This window comes from Pinus tabuliformis, chromosome 3_1 (genome assembly GCF_031772625.1).
Source record: "Pinus tabuliformis cultivar Carrire ecotype Pingquan chromosome 3_1, CPIR1, whole genome shotgun sequence".
NCBI classification, from domain to species: domain Eukaryota; kingdom Viridiplantae; phylum Streptophyta; class Pinopsida; order Pinales; family Pinaceae; genus Pinus; species Pinus tabuliformis.
The window spans coordinates 203,480,322-203,499,329 of NC_142301.1; the positions used below are offsets into that span (position 1 = coordinate 203,480,322).

The 19,008-nt window shown below is 38.7% G+C and overlaps 1 protein-coding gene across 4 annotated transcripts in view; it reads left to right on the forward strand.

The window, feature by feature from the left end:
* The window catches only part of LOC149186504 (IMP-specific 5'-nucleotidase 1-like), a 355,273-nt gene that overhangs the window by 81,434 nt on the left and 254,831 nt on the right, over nt 1-19,008 (forward strand). For 3 of the 4 annotated variants that reach the window (XR_016255698.1, XM_089411011.1, XM_089411012.1), the window contains exons 2-4: nt 7,996-8,022; nt 10,440-10,652; nt 11,020-11,176. Coding sequence is in view for 3 of the 4 variants with exons in the window: in XM_089411011.1 (XP_089267137.1) it covers nt 7,996-8,022; nt 10,440-10,652; nt 11,020-11,176 (397 nt within the window). In the remaining variant the exon portion in view is untranslated. The remainder of the gene's footprint in view (nt 1-7,995; nt 8,023-10,439; nt 10,653-11,019; nt 11,177-19,008) is intronic. The other variant, XM_089411013.1, reaches the window with a different exon arrangement.

The window sequence follows — 19,008 nt, forward strand, 5'->3', positions numbered from 1 at the left end:
CACACCGAACTAGGCTCGTAAGTCGACATATTTTCAACAAACTTTACATCTCTTCTAATGATAACATTTTTGGACTTAAGTGGAATAAGTCTGTATCCTTTGACATCTTTAGAATATCCAACAAAAATACATTTTTCACTCTTAGGTTCTAAAGCTTTTATGTTTCTCATCTGGAATATGGGCCCATGCTTCACTTCCAAAAACACGAAAGTGACTTACGTCTGGTTTAATTGAGCTCCATGCTTCTTCTGGAGTGATATTCTTTAAAACCTTAGTAGGAGTGCGATTTACTATGTAATTTGCACAGTTAATTGCTTCTGCCCAAAAATCAAGACTAAGTCTTTTAGATTGAAGCATACAATTAGCCATTTCCTTTAAGGTGTGATTCTTCCTTTCAGCTACTTCATTTTGTTGTGGAGTATATGGAATAGTATTTTGCATTTGAATTCCATTCTCAGTGCAAAATTTGATGAATTTGTTGTTAACATATTCTCCACCATTATCAAATCTTAGCTTAAGAATTTGATGTCCAGATTGTTTTTCAACAAAGGCCTTAAAAGCCAAGAACATGTTAAATACTTCACCCTTGAGTTTTAAGAAGTATACCCAAGTGCGTCTGGAGAAATCATCAATGGAAGTTAAGAAATACTTGTAGCCTGAGAATGAAACAACTGGAAGTGGACCACATAAATCATTATGCACAAGCTGTAAAGGGGCTAAGGCGTGCCAAGAGGCACGTTTTTCAAAACTATCCTGATGATGTTTTCCGAGTACACATCCAGAACAAACACCATCTCTGCAAGATACCATTGGAAGACCTGTCACCATATTTTCTTTACATAGATTCTGAAGGGAGCGATAGTTTAAGTGACCAAATCGCTCATGCCAAAGTTTGCTCACTTCATCATTATGAGCAACAAATACCGAGGAAAGATTTGATGACCCAAAGTTGTTAAACTTATACAACCTTGTAGAATCATAAGCAATGCCAATAGCTAAAATCTGTCTAGGATCTCTTAGGTCCTTAATTACAACATCGTGAGGTGAAAATTCAATGATTTTACCTTCACCTGAATGAGTTTTCTGATATACAGATAGAAGGTTGCAGGATAAGCTTGGAACACATAATACATCATTAAATTGACCATTGTCTAAATGAATAGTTCCAGTCCCTACAACACTAAGAGATCTATCATCACCAACATATATATTTTTGGTGTTACAATTATTTAAAGAAGAAAACATGGCTTTGTTTTTGGCCATGTGATAACAAAATCTAGAATCAATGAGCCACTTATGAGAATGAGAAGAAGAAGATACATTTAGTGCATAAGCAGACCGAGATGCTTGACAACCACATGCAGAAAGTGCTATCCCTAAAGATGAATTTGAAGTTGAAGAGTGCTCCAAATGGATGTTATGCTCCTTCATTGCTGCTTCCAAAGCTTCCATCTTTTTAAAGCATTTGGATTCTAAGTGGCCATCTTGATTACAAAAGTGGCAATGTTTATCAGTCTTCTTCCCTTTGTTTTTATTTGCCTTATCATTTTGTTGAAATGATTTTTCATTTTGAGGTTGAAATTGCTTAGGACCCTTGTTTGGTTTAGGACAATTATTTTTAGGATACCGCTTCTTAGGATTCTTTGAATTTGGTTGCTGCTAGGCGGATAAGACTTTCTTAGAAGAGTTTCCAAGATTAAGAAGACCAAGATATAAGAGCTTTTCTTGTTCTCTTATTAAAGAATCACAACAGGCATCAAAAGAGGGGGACTTGTAGTCTTGTCCTTGAGAAATAAAGGATTCTCTAGTAGAATGGCAGGTGGAAACAAACACAGAGTAGGCTGGTCCCAACTTAGTAAGAATGGAATAGATAAGGCTACCATTTTTTTTCTTAACCTTAACACCTTCCAAGAGAAGTCTAAGGGTCTTGAACTTGGACAAAAAATCTTTAATGAAAGAAAAATTATTGGGGTCCAATGTAAGCAACTCATTTTCGAGTTGATGGGCTGTAATTTCATTTTTAATTCCAAAAACTTTAGTGAGCTGTTTCATTGCTTCATTAGGAGTATCAAGTTTTGCGATATGGAATCTAAGGTCTGGAGAAATAGACATCTCTATCAACCCACGTGCTTGATCTTGCTTATTTTCCCATCTGGTTGCCTTATCTTCATCTTGAGGTTTGGTTTCTTAGCCTGAGGCTATTCTGTAAAGACCTTTACTTCTAAGTAAATCCACAATGTAGGACCACCATTGGAAGTTGTTGGTGCTGTCAAGAATAACTTGGCATGGACTTTCCATTTTAACAGAAACTGAAGCTGTAGATGTTGAAGCTAAGTCTTCTAATGGAAAGATCTCGAAAAATTAGGCTGATTAAAAAAAACGGCTCTAAAAATGACTTCCGGATGAAGAAGTTATGGCTTTTTGAAGAAAAGTTGTTGAAGATGCCGACGAAGTGCGTGAATGTGCGGAAATGAATGATAATGTTATATTTAAAAAAAATCCCCCTCTTTCCAAACTTAATCTAATTAGCTCACTTTAAAAAAAGATTTTATGTGACTCACTTTTATAAATAAGTGAAAGTCACTTTTACAATGGTACTTTATGAGCTACCCATTAAATTGTAACTTAAATAAAAGATAAAGAGACTTTAGAATTATAAGTGACTCACTTTTTATAATGGGTGAGAACACTTTTACATAAAGTAACATTAAAACATAAGCTACATGTGCTTTTTGAAAGAGTAACTCAACAAAAAAAAAGACTTGAACCCAATACCTCTGTTCTCATAAAGTAACTTTGGACCAAGTGAGCTAGTTTAAAAGGTTAGTAATTTTTGGAAACGAGGAAGGGTTTTTTGTTTTTTTTAGTCACTGAAGCTTTGGGGTGCATGCTTACTTGAGAAAGCTCTTTTTTTGCCTACAAAACAAATATGACAAAACTCAACACGAACATACAAAAAAAAACAAACCTTATGGTTTGAAGTTAGTTTTACCCGGAAACTAAAAATTTTCCTCAATGTTTCTAATTTTCCGAGATCACACTAAGGCGCGGCGGAAAAGAGCATACGCATGAGAAAAATCGTTCTTTTTTGTTTTTGATTTGCCCAGATTGCACAGAGTCGTGTGGCAAAGAGCATATGCAGAAATGAAAGGTATAGATTGTTGAAGTTTCTAACTCTACTTAGCTTAGAAACCCTTCATGCACTTCTTATGATTTATTCCTACCTACTTGTTATTTTTTTAACAAGTTATTTACGAAGTAAATACTTAAAATAAACACCAGTGCATGCTCAACATATTACAGATCAACAACTAAAAGAAACAAGAACAAACACACCATATGACACCATTATTTTTGGACCAATGTCCTCGGAAAAACCCAATGTGGGAAAACCAATGCAACTATCTGAGGGTTTTCTTATTAAGCAATATCAAAGTACAATCTGGGTGCCGAAACTGGCCTACCCAACAGAGAATTTCCTTAGCAGCTATACCTCACAGTTTGAGAGAAATCTCTTGGTTGAAACCCCGGAAAACCCTTCCGGTAGCTCCTCAGCACAAAACTGCTCCTGCAACCCCAACGTCTGCCCAATCTGGACTGTGTCAGCCCCTCTCTGTCTCACGCTGGCCCTGCGTCAGCCCCAGGAGGCCCTGCGTCAGCTCTGGGAGCCTCTGCGTCAGCTGCGCTAGCCCCTCTGGTGCTCTGCGCAGCACTTGGCTGCCTCTGCGTGGCCTTGCGTGAGCCCTTGCTGGCTCTGCGTCACTCTCCTTGGCTACTGCGCTGCTCTCCCGACACAATCTCTGCCTTCTCTGTTTCTCTGTACTCAATGCCCCTCAGCTGCTCTCCCGATCACTGATTCTACCTCTCTTAGCAAGCCCCGCTCTAGAGAATAGAATCACTGATCATCTGGTGTGGTCTCCAACTGACCCTCAAGCCTCCTCTTATACTTTTCCTGTTGACGATTCAATGACCGAGATTAAGTCCCTAATCAACGGCTAAGATTAGATCTGGCTTGTTCCATGTCTTTTGGACCACTCTAACACAGATTCATATTGATACACATTAATATTTTATTAAGTTTAGACTTAGGGACTCCATTAAAATATTAATTATTTTAATATCTCCTGATCTGTTTAGAATCCGCCCAAACCCTTTCTGGGTATTGGAGATCTCATGTGCCCTAACCTCTCCACCAAATTTCGTGGCTAGAACACATCCGATGCTACCCCAAATCAACATAGATCCAGTAATAAAAAATAAAGAGATAAATAAACTGAAATAAATAGAGAGAAAATAACTAAAAATTGCAAATAAACACTGTATACCTCAAGATCTTAAAAATGATGTAGCTAGGGCTACCAGAAACCTTTTCGTGTGAAACGAAAGGGGTTCCTCACTGGAACAAATGCTCCTACGACAATAGAGCAGTCCTCTCGGCCCGAAAGCAGTCAGAAACAATGGATCTAGGAAACAATAGTTGGATGCAGTTCTACCGGTTTCAGATTTGGATCATCAACGGATGCGGCCCTCAAATAACCTTGATACCATGTAGGAATATACAAGGTAAGTTCCTTAAACAGAACACCAAAGGACACCCCTCACAAACAGATCACATATCAATACACTAGTATTCTTGACGTGGTTAAAACCCTCAAAGAGGGAAACAGTCCATGGCCTGAGCTAACACGGCCACTTCAGGCAATTTATCAATAAAAGAATGAAAATTTACATAAGCTTCTCTCATGAACGATTACACTACAAATGACCCTCCATGCTCTTTAAATAGAGATCATGGACCAATTGTGTGTTAAGCGACGGATCAAGTGTCGGTAATACCGAGGAGAGAATGAACCATCGGATCACTACATATCATGACCGTTGGATTGTAAGTTACAAAAGTACATAGTAAAGAAACATACTTTACCTAACTCTACACTAGACCAAGTTATACTTAACTATTTCCTATGTGTCGAAATATCCTAACATTACACCCCGGCTTCCGGCTGCTGAAACTGACTGTCTGCTCTGATTTTCGACTTTGTCTCTCTTACTCTATGTTGCTTCTGTGTGGCCCTTCTAGCCCTTCGTCAGCCTCTGCGTCAAGGCTACTGGATCATTCTCTGACTCTTTCTGCTGATGTATCTCCGACTAAGAATCTCTCTCTTCGGAAGCTGCTATCCCTACCCCTCAACTGCAAGAGATCTCTTCAATCGATTTTTCCTCTTGAGAACTTCTCACTTCAGAAAATCAATTTCCTCAATCTCTCTGTGTGTCTTCCAAATGACCTTCAAGCCCTTTCTTATATCTTCCTGTTGGACAACCAACGACCTAAATTAAATCATAATCAAAGGCTCAGATCATTTTGGCTTGATCCTTGTCTTTTTCTAGAAGTTTCACCCCTGATTAGATTAATACCCATTAATATTTTAATTTTCCGAAGTTTAGACTTAGGAACCCCATTAAAAATATTAATTATTTTAATAAAATCACTTATGGGTGGAATTTCCCGAAAAGCTTTTTGGGTTCTTTGGAATGCATGTGCCCAAGCCTCCCTGCAAAATTTGAGGCCTAAAGCACATCCGATGCTACCCTAAATCAACACTGATTCCTCCACTTTTCCACCCCAAATGCATTGAGATGAATGAAAAACAATATAATGATCCAATTCGGATCAAGAGGTTACCCACAGAGTGGGAAGACGCTAACTGGGGCATACTCTGACTAGGGGAGATCTCAGGTCTTAACATCCTTTCGATTAGAGGTCTCTCATCCCTAGGAGCCCTATAGCTCCATTCCACACCTTGGGAGCTCAACCAAGGGGGAAGAGTACTGCTCAATGTTCTTGATCAGCCCGGACCCTTATTTGAAAGGGCCATCTCAACCCGTCCAAGTTGCTCTCTGAAGACCAAGAACTTTCCTTTTGGCAAAGGCTTGGGGAGGATGTCGACTATCTGCTCATCTTTCGAAATGTGATGGTTTCACAACTCCTCTCTGCACCATGTCACAGATGTAATGATATCTGATCTCGATATGCTTGGACTTGTCGTGAAACACAGGATTCTCGGACAAACGAATCCCACTTTTGTTGTCGCAATAGATGACTGTCGTGTCCAGAACCTGCTCAAATAACTCTCCAAAGAGCTTCCTCAACCAAAGTGCTTCATAACTCGCAAGGCTAGCTGCAATATACTCGACCTCAACAGTGTTAAGAGCTATGGATTTCTGCTTCCTGCTCATCCATGATATCATGGCAGATCCCAGACTAAAACAACATCCAGAAGTACTCTTCCTGTCGACAACATTACCGACCCAATCTGCATTTGTATATCCATGTAGTCTAACATCTCCAACGACATATCTTAGTCCAAGGTTAATAGTCCCATGTAGATATCTCAGAACATGCTTGGCAACGACGTAATGCACATGGTGAGGCTCGGTCATAAGCTGGCTCAAAGTGTTGACTGCGAAGCATATGTCGGGATGAGTATTCACAAGAAACATCAGAGCACCAACCAATTGTCTATACTCAGAAGGATTTCGTTCGTCTTGTTTTCGCTAGAGGGAATGGCCCCCTTCTCTTCTTTCCACTTGCACACCCAGGGCATACTCCATCATGTTGAGCTTGAACATTGGGGATCCCAGAGACCAACTTCTTTAACTTAGGACGTGCATCATAGTGTAGATGGGATAGCCTTCGGTGCCACAACTCACTTTGAAGAGTTGTATTATGGACCATGGCTAGAAGGGGTCTTCCGGTGACTCTATAGAGTCCTTCAAACCTAGTTCGCAATGTGAAGGCATTTTTCATGTAGGATTCAATAGGCCAAGTAAGTACTTTAATAAATGCAACCCTCATTCCTTTATCCTCCAAGGAAGATATCGAAACCAAATTCTTCTTCAATCCTGGCACATATAGTACATAATGAAGCAAAATAGATTCCCCAGAGTTCAAGTAAAATTTGACAGAACCAAATCCCTTTACAGGATGAGTGGTATTGTCACCAAGAATAATGTTCAAATTTGTCTCCCTCTCTATCAGATTAGAGAGAACCTCCTTGTATCCAGAAAAGTGATGAGAAGTCTTGCTATCAACTAGCCAACAGTCCCAAGACTCTGGAGGAGATGAACTAGCTATTGCAGAAATAAGAATATATTCAGATTGTTTAGTAATATTGCTTTCATACTTGGAGTTTCTTGGCCTTTTTGGAAGATGATAGCTATCATCACGATCATTGGGGGAGCCTCTTCTTCTTTCATTCCTTCTTCTATCATCTCTTCTTTCATATGACTTGTTGTTGTTGAAGCCACGGTTATTGTTATAGGACCTTGAAGAGTTCCTTCTTGGAGCATCTCTCTTTTCGGGACAATCTCGAGCATAGTGACCCTTTCGATGACAATTGTAGCACTCAACATCTCTATTTCGTCTTCTTGATTCCTTGGAATCTTGATTGGATTGAGGAGGATTTCTTGATTTGGATGGCTTTCCCTTCCCTTTCTTTGCATTCTTCTTCTTTCCTTGAGCAACATAGGCAGAGGGCTCTCCTTCATTTGATCCTTGAATTCTTCCTCTAGATATCATCCTTGATTCTTCTTGTGTGAGTTTTCCAACAAGCTCATCGAATGTCGGGATGTTGTTGTTGTTGCTTATAGTAGTAATGAAAGTTTCCCAAATGGAAGGGAGGCCTCTAAGAGTTACAATCACCAATTCTCTGTCAGGTGTGGTTTCCCCAACTCTTAGCAATTGATCTCTAATACGAGATATCCTCATTATGTATGATTGCACAGATTCTCCTTTGTTCATCTTTGTGTCTTTGAGTTGATCCTTCAAAGAGATGATTTCATTTAAATTGTTGACTTCATACATGCCAACAATCTTGTCATACATGTCCTTGGACCTTCTCAAATTTCCAATATAAGCAAGTAGATTATCTTGTAAACCATCAACTATAATTTGCTTTGCCTTTAACTCACCTTTCTTATGCTTGTTTTTTACAGCAGCGGAAGCATTTTCTGGAGGCTCAGGTATTCTTCCTTGAATGAAGTCCAATACATCGTTGTTGTCAGCTATGATCTCCAACCTGAGTTTCCATGCAGCAAAATTGGATGAATCACCCAGCTTTTTATGCTCCTTGAAGAAAGAGGAAGAAGTTTTTACCAAATGATTATCTCTTTTCAATCGGCGTCTTGAGAGATGGATTCTCTTGCTCTGTCTCTTGGGCTTGTCTTCACCTCAGCTCTGATACCATGTTAATTTTAAATCACTTATTCCATGCTGCAACTATTACTTCAGCAATATTTAATAGCATTCAATTTCTCAATTTCACTTCATCAATTTTCCAATGACAGTAGAGCAATGGTAGATAGAACAAATAAACAAATGCACATAGAAAGACAGCCAAGAGACAAGAGACGCAAATTTGGTCAAAGATGAGGGCAAAACCCACTGTGGGGAAAACCGTTGCAAATCTTCTTCTTATTAGATTGTCTTCAAATGTTCAGCAGAAAGAGTACATCATCCAAGTGTCAAAGTGTCAAAGTCAAACTTTGACTTAGCCAACATCCAATGTCAATATTCAATCTCAAACAATTATTCAAACCAGAGACAAAGTAGAGAGATGTATTCAACGATGGTCAAATCTGAACTTCCTGTAATCTGCCCAAGTCAACAGCAGTGCAATCAGTCCTAACCAGTCAGCAGTCAACAGTCAACACAGTGTTTTAGGAGCTCGGTCAACTTTAGTCAAACTCGGCCTCAAATGTTGATCACAGTCAGCCCAAAATAGTCTTCAAAAGTGCAGTCAAACTCGGTCAAAGGAGAGAGATAGTCTGCTGTCCCTGTCTGCAATTTTCTGCGGTCAAACCAGAAAGTCAACTCCAGCCAAACTGCCCAGATTGCCTCAGTTTTAGTGCAAGTCAACTAGGCCTCGAGAAATCGAATTTTTGCAGGTCAAAGGAGATCAAGATGTGAGGTCAAACTCGTCAAACTGCAGTCACATCATCCAGCTGAAAAGTCAAGATTGCCTCCAAGATCCTCGCACGTGTGAAGAGAAGAGAGCTGCCCTTTAACCTGTACGAACCAAAGAAATGGGGAGAGAAGAAAGTGTGTTGTGTGATGTCCAAATGAGGCATGAGGCACTTATATTTATATGCAACTTGAGGGGTGCCATCTTATCCTTGAGATGTGTCTTTTGACCCAAGGCCGACCTTAACAATTTTACATGAGTGAGAATAAATTAAAATTCCAACTTCTGCTTGTCCAAAATGGGTGATCTTTAGGTCAATTTTGGTCCTCTCGAAGAGAGGAATTTAATGCAACAATTTTCTTCATCAAATGAGCTGTCCAAAGTGGAATTAGCCCTAGTTGCATAATTTAACATAATCATGTGCACAAACAGATGAATTTTGAACAGTCCTATCTGGAAATGAATTTACCACCTCTTTATGAAAGAATTGTCTTTGGTATTCTGGAATCTTAACTGTACTTGTACACGCTTCAAGAAAAAGATGTGCCACTGTTAGTCCTTTTTTATTCTCACTTGCCCTGTTGATAGAAAGTGTTTCTCACAAAACTGTTGCTTACCTGACAAGAATCTTGCTTATTTCTTGGTTGCCATGACTAGGGAGCTATGTTATTCTACTGGAAGTAAATCAATGAAGAGCCAAAGCTTCTCTGTGCTACTGCAGTCTTCTTTCAATCCATTAATCAATAGGGCTGATGTGATTGTCTTTCCCATTCTAGGCATAATACCACCCATCATCGTTGTTTGTTAAATCGGTAGGCGAGAATGATTTTGGTGGCGGCTCCAACTGGAACCTGTGCATAGGTTGTTGTACTTCCTGGATACACTAATCGCGTGCACACACAAATGAATTTTAAACAGTCCTATCTGGAAATGAATTTACCACCTCTTTATGAAAGAATTGTCTTTGGTATTCTAACACACTTCAATAAAAAGATGTGCCACTGTTAGTCCATTTTTATTTTCACTTCCCCTGATGATAAAAAGTGTTTCTCACTAAACTCTTTCTCACCTGACAAGAACCTTGCTTACTTCTTGGTTGCCATGACTAAGGAGCTATGCTATTTTATTGCTCTACTTTCAACTCCTATTATCCTCTTTAACTATACTGATATCAATACATGGTTGAGATAAAAGCATGTCATATGGAAAATATTGTGATAACAGAATCATAGTAGATTTGTTGTGTGCTATCATTGCTTGATTCTCTGGGTGGGGTTTGACTGTTTTATTCATTTTCCTTACTGGAGTTTTTATTCAATGGAATAATTTGGGTTTTCTTTCTAACACACATGATGCATTTCCTTCTGCTTTTAATGGCTAAAATTATTACTTTCAGGGCAAAGAAGACAATTATATATTGACATATATAAATCTGTTAAGTACTTTTTTTTTTCTAGTAACTTTGATTCTTGGCAGGTTATGGAGAAAATGGAGAGATGGGTGCTAGAGCATTTTGAGGATCCAAAACGAAGCACGTTGAGCAGATTAATTCCTTCTATTGGGTGCTTTCACACTCCATTGCCACTTGTCAGGGCTTTGCAGGAGTATGATGATTTTGCATTACTTTCAAGGCGCAAGTTTGTGCCTCCAAATTTTGCGGAAATCAGACATGTACTAAATATTGCACAGGTGAGCTGGCATACACTTGCTTTTGTCTGCAATTAAGTTGTTTGCTTTATAATGCTCTGAAGAATACATTGGTTATTATCAATGTAATGCGACATGCTTTTATAACTTCATTTTTGAAAGGTAAAAAATATTAGTGTTTGTTTTGGCTATAAAATGAGTTTATTTGACTGTTTCATAATTACATGATCAAATTAGTGCGATTTATAACAATGACTGATGCCAGACAATTGTTGATGTAATATTGTATTTAAGGGATATCACATAATCTATTTATAGATGAGTTATATATCTTGTTTCTTTTTTCTACTTCAATCTTACATATCTTCCTCTTTCGTATCTTTTCAAGCTGCATGTTAATATTTTACAGGTTCATGCAATAGGCGAGCAGGTATCGTTAATAACATTTGATGCAGACGGAACTCTTTATGCAGATGGTCATCATATACAGGGAGATAATAAAATGATTGGTCATATTGTTAAGCTTATGCAACATGGTGCTCACGTTGCCATTGTAACAGCAGCTGGTAATAAATTTTCATTTTCATTTGTAAATTCTCATATCAATGATGATCTAGAAAAGGGAATGGTTGTTTCAATGAGAAGTTTGTGATGAGATTGCTAAAATGCTTTTGCATGGAAACATGTATTGTGGCCCTGGAAATAATTATGAAAGTTATCATTATAGGTACCATGGGCACAGAATGCAGGTACATTAGAGCTGAAGTATTTATCTATTTGACTTCCAATGACACACTTGCATTTGATTGTAAAATCTAGCTATTTCTTTCGTAGGGTTCATGGCGGTCCAATTTTAGCCTTGCGTTTTTGTCTAGGACATAATCCATGGGTGTATTAACATATAAAAGAGAGATATTGTAGTTCCTTTAGTGTCTATTTGTAAAATCTGTTTATCCTTCATTATGTTGTCCTCCACATGATTTTGAGAAACACTCCCTACAGGGTTTATTCAAAGATTCTATTCAATAGTTTCCCATTTTGGGTATGAATATACCAATCCTTATTTTCCCTTGCACTGTAGGGTACTAGGGCTTTCTAGTTGGAAGTTGTTTTTTTCGTCCTATTGAATTTTGGAAAAGCAATGTTAGATAATTATCCCTATTTAAATACGCAGCATTTAGAGGGTCTCTATATACAATTTTTATTTTTATGTTGCCTCTATTTCAATTCCTCGTAGCATTTTCAAGGGTTTTTATGAGTACGATTTGTGCCTTAATAATTATGAATAAATTTATCCTTCTCTTAGAATATAAAGAAACTAAAGTTAGTTCATGGTCGCAATTGAAATACTAAGTGATAGAGGAGGGTTGCTATAAATCAAGATTTCTTGGGTGCCACCTCCTGCTAACACCCAAAACTGCTCCTTGAGAAATCAGCCTCAAGGGACTCTGAATGGACAGCTTAGGGAATGTGCCTCTATTGCTGACACAATCCCTTTTGCTTTGGAGTTTGTGCTTTATTGACTCAGGGGAGGTAACTCTATCTTATTTTTCAAATCTCCTAATAGGTTTATTTGAAATAAACTCTAAAACATAAAAATCAAAATCTGATTTTATTGTTACTGGTGGCTTAGTCCTTTAGGGCAATGTGGAAAAAGGAAGAAACGAGAAAAAAGAAGCAGAATATTGATAGGGCAATCCCATGAGTTAATCCCATTGATTCAAAAATTTCAAACTTGAATCTACAAACACACGAGTGCAATCAAATGAATGAATTCTTCATTGGTAAAAGAGAAAGGACAAATTCTTTCTTCATTAATCGGAGCTGCTTAGTCAAGTACATGGTCTGAAATGTTTTCAAATTGAAATCATACTTAATCAATTGACCGAAGGAGATCAAAAATTCGGTCTTAGGATTTTTATACCCACATACAAGTCCTGAAGATGGGAAAAATTACAAGGATTTGACCCATGAGAGCACGTAAATGCTGCTTAGAGACTCAAGAAGGAAAGGAAGAGGAGTGGATGATCGAAAGAAGAAGACTGAAGATGCATGGACACTAATTCCTTTTGTGGCTCCCCTACTTATACTTGAAGCCATTGATCCAAATCTGAAAAGCTTGAACCAATTTTGGTGTGCTTTTCCAAAGAAAGTTTTGGTATGGATTTAGCAAGCCATGTAAGACCTCACCAATCAGGAGAAAATCACAGTAAAAATAACACAAAAGTAATCGACAATAGCTCCGTTGGCAAAATTGCTATACCACTGAGGTGACAGTGGTGGCTAATCTCATTGTTGACATAAGACCTAGGTTTGCCTAGTGAGGCTTTGCACTAGGACTGCTAGATTTTGCGGTAACAATTCCATAACCATAGTAAACATAAAAAGATACATCTGCCATTCAATCCAAGGTCTAATGGATTCATAAATAAAACAAAAATTAATGTTCAGAAGCTTTGATGGCATAGATAATAGAAATTGTACAAGATGTGTTAATATAATTGAACATTCTTTTGAGATGTATAAACTTCATGATGATCAAGATAATATTAGAGTGGCATGCATGTACCTAGAGGGCTCAATGGATTATTCGGTTCTATGGTGGAAGTACAAATCCTTGGGCCTAGCAAGATATAGGGATATATTCAAGAAAAACGTTTTTAAAAGAACCCAATATATGGATGAGAATGGAGGCTTTGTGAAGCTCACTCTATTATGACAAATGAGAATGATAGATTAGTAATTTTGTGATTTAGAAGCATTAGGCATCATGTGATAGATTTATCAGAATATTGCTTCTTGCAGACTTATATCTGTAGATTGAAATATAATATAAGAAATGAACTCAAGCTCCTAGATATTAAAGACATGGAGTAAGTACCATCTAAAGCCAAAATCAATGTCCAAATATTTCCTTTCCATTAAAAGGAACTCACCATCTAATGCATGAAAATAAAATGATGGAAGGAAGTGTTTTAAATGTAATCAAACTTGGAGTGAAGTGGAAGCCCAAAAAGTTGTACTTACATGAAATTAATAGTAGTGACAATGATAATGAGGAAGACGTGTGATATGTCTGTGTTTGATGCAGAAAGTAACAACTTTGACAATGAGTCTAAAAGTACTGAAGATGAATCTAAAAATGAATTCAAGACATCATCTCAATGCTCTTTGTTGTTATAATTACAACTATTTCTCAACACTAGACATTCAAGTTTTTTGATTCCATAAAGAAAACGAAAGTGATTATACTTATGAATAGTGGGAACACATAGCTCCAAGGGTTAGCTCAAGTGGTCATGAGCTAGACATGAGATCTCTCCACCAAAGGGGGCGAGGTCACAGATTTGACTCTCTTGATCCCCATGGGGTTAGGATTTGTAATTAGGGTCGACGATTTACTCTATTAATCGTCCATGGATCATGGGGAAGTACTTGCATGGATTTCTGCAAGGTTTTCCTTGGAAAAATATGATAATGCTGTTGGACAAATGAAAAATGGAGATCAAAATTAGATAAGCGCATGATGCATTTCTTTAATAAGATACATGTATAAATACAATAGTTGATGACGATTGGATTCACCTTCCAAGGCCTTTTGTGTTAAAAATGTAACTAGTATCGATCTTCATAATTGTTGTTTGGCTTATGACATGATGTAATTCTTATGTATTTGTAAAGAGAAGAAAATAAAAATTATTGTAAAGATCAAAGGATTTTTTTTTTTATAAGCATGGGTTTCATGCTCAATTTATTTTGTTTATAGGTCAAAGCACCCATTGAGTGCTTCTAGGCTTGTGTCATGAGTCATAGTCCTTGTCATCATGTATTAGACCCTTCTTGGGCTTTTTATGTAAAGAAAGAAAATTATTTTTGTGTCAAAATTATAAGTTATGCCTCCAGCAAGTTGGCCTCATCTCCTTGCAAGTCGGCCTCATTGAAGATAATTGAACCACACAAGAGCCTATGTATAAGCAGTGCATTCGACCTATTAAGGATACATCTAATAAGACATTCGATCTGCAACTCTAAGGAAGAAAGAAGTGCGAGAAGCCTAGGAAAGAAGGTCTACTCCATTACAAAAGAAAAGGAAGACTAGCGAAGAAGGAAGGTTTGAAATCTTCTTAATTTCCCACACATGTGAGAGATTTGAGGCAACAGTGGGAAGTTGCAAGGCCGAAGCTACAAGCCGAAGTTTCAAAGATAAGAAGGAAGGTCGAGTTCTATTTTCGAGCAGATCTGCTTTGACTTAAGTTGACTTTGGATGGTATGAAGCTTGTTGACTTGTGCATCTTTGTCTTGATGAAGGAAGAATGGTCGGAAGGTTGACTTCATGGATGGAGGAGGTCTTGTCGTTGGTCTAGTGGTCTTGGTTGTCTCATTTTGAATTGATTCTTGAAGAAGAAGAGAATTTTGGTTGGGTTTTCCCCTAAGAGAGGGGTTTTGCCCTAACTGAGTGCCTACATCTTGTGTTCTTTGCTTTGTGATCTTCATAGTTTTTGGCAATTGTTTGATGATGAGAACATAAACATTAATAAAGAAGCAAATACATAATCACAAATAATTGTCATGTAAAGAGAAATCAACTTAACAAATGACCTAATGCTGCCATAAGGATTTCTCAACATTTTGGACTCCCGATGCCTATTCATATTCCCTTGAGACCAACTGAATATCATGAATTATCATAACCCTTACGGATTAGGTTTACAACATTCCCCCCTTAATCCGAATGGGTGTGTGTGAGTCCAAGCAGAGGGCTGAAATATGGAAGTGGATAACTTTTGGTCATTGAATTGTGAAAATTTCTTGTTGATTTGGGGTAGCATCAAATGTGCTTTAGCCATGAAAAATGGTGGAGAGGCTAAAGCACATGAGATTTCCAAGACCTAGAAATGGTTTGGGCAGATTCTAACTGGTTTGGGAGATATTAAAATAATTAATATTTTTAATGGAGTTCCTAAGTCTAAACTTAGGAAAAATAAAATATTAATGGGTATTAATATAAAACTGGGTTAGAAGGGTCCAAAAGTCATGGATCAAGCCAAATCTAATCTTAGCCGTTGATTAGAGATTTAATCTCGGCCGTTGATGGACCAACGAGAAAAGTATAAGAAGAGGCTTGAGGGTCAGTTGGAGAACACACTGAGGGAGACCAGTCAGTTCGATTTCTGGAGCAGGGTTAGCTGAGAAATTCAAACTAGTGGTCTTGAGAGCAGCAGGAGGCAGCAAGTACAGAATAGAGAGACGGAAGTAGCACCATAAGACCAGCGCAGAGGTTGGAGAGGCAGACGCAGAGGCAGCAACAGACTGCGCAGTCACTAGAGGGCCTGCGTGGGTGATGCAGAGAGGCCCATTGCTGATGTAGAGAGGCAGGGGCTAACACAGAGTGTCTGGAAGCTACGCAGAGGTCAGCCAGGATGGCGCTGAGACTGGGAGAAGTGTTGGAGAATTTTTCTCTCTGTCGGGTAAGCCAATTTGGCACCCTGTTGTACTGAAAAATTGCTGAATAATAAAATCCTCCCTTGCCGCACCGGTTTTCCCACATTGGGTTTTTCCGGGGACGATTGTCCAAAATCTCTGTGTCGATGTGTTGATTCTTGTGCATGTGTTTGTTTTTGTATTATGGTGATATCTGCAACAAAATTTATTTTAATGTTTATTGAAGGAATTTCATAAATAACTTATTGGAAAATAAGTAGGTAAAGTAAATCAGTTGTTGCAGTGATAGAATTTTCACATGGTATCACAACAAGTAATCAAAGACAGGAAGGGAAAATCAATTATGGGTCGAGACCATGATGCAGAGGCATCTATGTCAGGAGACTCACACAAATTTTCAGAAAATTGCACAAGAGAAAGTGATTTCGATTTCTCTATGTTGGCTTCCAGGCTGGAAGAAGAAGTAGCTTGTATGACTAGTTCTGCATCATCAGGGATATGGTATATAGATAGTGGAGCCTCTTGGCATATGATGGGAATCCAGGAATGTTTCTTAGATTATCAGGAGGAGAAGATGAACTTTCAGATCACCATGGGGAACAAGGCAAAGTGTACTCCAATAGGGAGGGGTACCATATTTTTTTAAAAAGAATCGGGAGAGTGGTTTCATGCTACCAATATGCTACATGTACCAGGATTGCGGATGAACTTACTTTCCGTGTCGCAACTTCAAGGCAAAGGCTATGACGTCTTCTTCATTAAGGAGAAAGTATACATCAAACACCCGAGTTGGAAAAAGAAAGTGCAGATCGGGATCAAAAGTAACAGGTTGTATAGACTACAACTAGAATCACCAATGGCACTAATAGGCAGTCATGGAGACAAAGATTTGAACGAACTATGGCATAGAAGAATGGGACATTTGCACCATGGGGCTCTGAGAATTCTCAGGAGCACTGTAATAGGAGTTTCGGATCTTAGTACGGAACGAGATGATGTATGCAGAGGATGTGCTCTAGGAAAGTATGCCAAAGCAGCATTTCCTAGAAGTAAAAACAGGGCCAAGAGTGTACTAGGATTGATACACTCAGATATCTGTGGACCTATGTCCACTAAAGCTCTTAGTGGTGCCGAGTACTTCCTTACCTTCATTGATGACCACTCAAGGAAAACTTGGATTTATTTTTTGAAAACCAAGGACAAGGTTTTCTGTCGATTCAAAGAGTTCAAGGCTCTGGTGGAGAATCTGACTGGGAAGAAAATAAAAATTTTGCGCTCAGATAATGGTGGAGAGTATGTCGATAAGGACTTCACTGATTTTTGCGCTAAGGAGGGCATCAGAAGAGAGTGGACAACTCCTTACAATCTGGAGCAGAGTGGAGTAGCAGAAAAGAAGAACAGGACTATTGCAGAAGCAGATAGGGCCGTGATGTATGATCAGGATATGCCAAAATTCCTGTGGGCAGAAGCATGCAACACAATAGTCTATGTTCAGAACAAGACTCCTCATCAGTCATTGGGCAAGATTACTCCAGAGAAAGTTTTCATAGGGAAAACGCCTGAAGTCAGTCATTTCAAGATATTTAGGAGTTTAGCGTATTGTCGCGTACTCGAGGAAAAGAGGAAAAATTTGGATCAAACTGCGGAAAAAGGGTATCTAGTGGGATATAGCGAGAACGCTAAGGCATACAGAATCTATCTTCTAGGGAACAGGAAGGTATTGGTTCGACGAGATGTGAAGTTCATGGAGGACAGGGCTTTCAGAAAATCTTGTGAAATGCCTTCTGAGGAGCAGTCAAAAGAGGAGCCGTTGGTTAAACCTCTTCAACCAACCGAAGAAAAGAATTCTTCCTTGGGTCAGGAAGATTCACAAGATGAGGAGGAGCTAACAAAAGCACCTAATGGCAAAGGAAGAACTAGTAGGGAACTTTGTCAGATTCTGCGAGATGCAGAGGACTTCATTGGTGCGCCAAGAAATAATAAGAGGGAGCGAAAACAGCCAGATAGATATCAGACATTAGTAGCTCAGGATGGGGAGCCTGCCAGTTTCCAGGAGGCAGCTCAACATCAGGTTTGGCTAGATGTGATGGTAGAGGAGTACAACTCCATAATGGTGAACGATGTCTCGGAGGTAGTGCCAAGGCCTCAAGATGGATCAATGGTAGGTTTGAGATGGATCTACAAGATCAAATACGCTGCAGACGACAGTGTAGAGAAATATAAAGCTAGGTTTGTGGCTAAGGGGTATGCTCAGAATGAAGGAATTGACTACGAAGATACCTTCCCCTCGGTAGCCAAGTATACATCTATTAGAATCGTGATATCTCTTGCAGCACAGATGGGGTGGGAGATTCATCAAATGGATGTCAAAACAACATTTCTGAACAGGGTGATAGAAGAAGAGGTATACATTGAACAACCAAAGGGCTTTGAGACACATGATAAGAAGTCTCATGTATGCAGGTTGAAGAAAGCCTTGTATGGGCTGAAACAAGCACCTAGAGCATGGTATGGTTGAATCGATGGCTACTTGTAGAAGATGGGATTTGTCAAGAGTGACGTAGATCCAAATCTCTACTATCTGGTTGTAAAAAATGAGCCGCTAATCTTAGTATTGTATGTGGATGGTCTCTTTCTGATAGGATCATCCAGGCTCATCAGGGATTGCAAGAAGAATCTAGCCACAAAATTTGATATGAAGGATTTGGGAAGAATGCATTATTTCCTAGGGTTGGAAGTTTGGCAACAAAAGGGAGAGATCTTCCTTGGGCAAGGGAGATATGTTGCAGAAATCCTAAAGAGATTCAGGATGGAGGACTATAGACCCATGGCTACTCCAATGATCACCAACAAGAAGATTGATGCATCAGAAGACAAGGATGTTGATCCCACCTTATACAGGCAGCTCATAGGGTCCCTAATGTATCTGGTCAATACCAGGCTAGACATTTGCTAC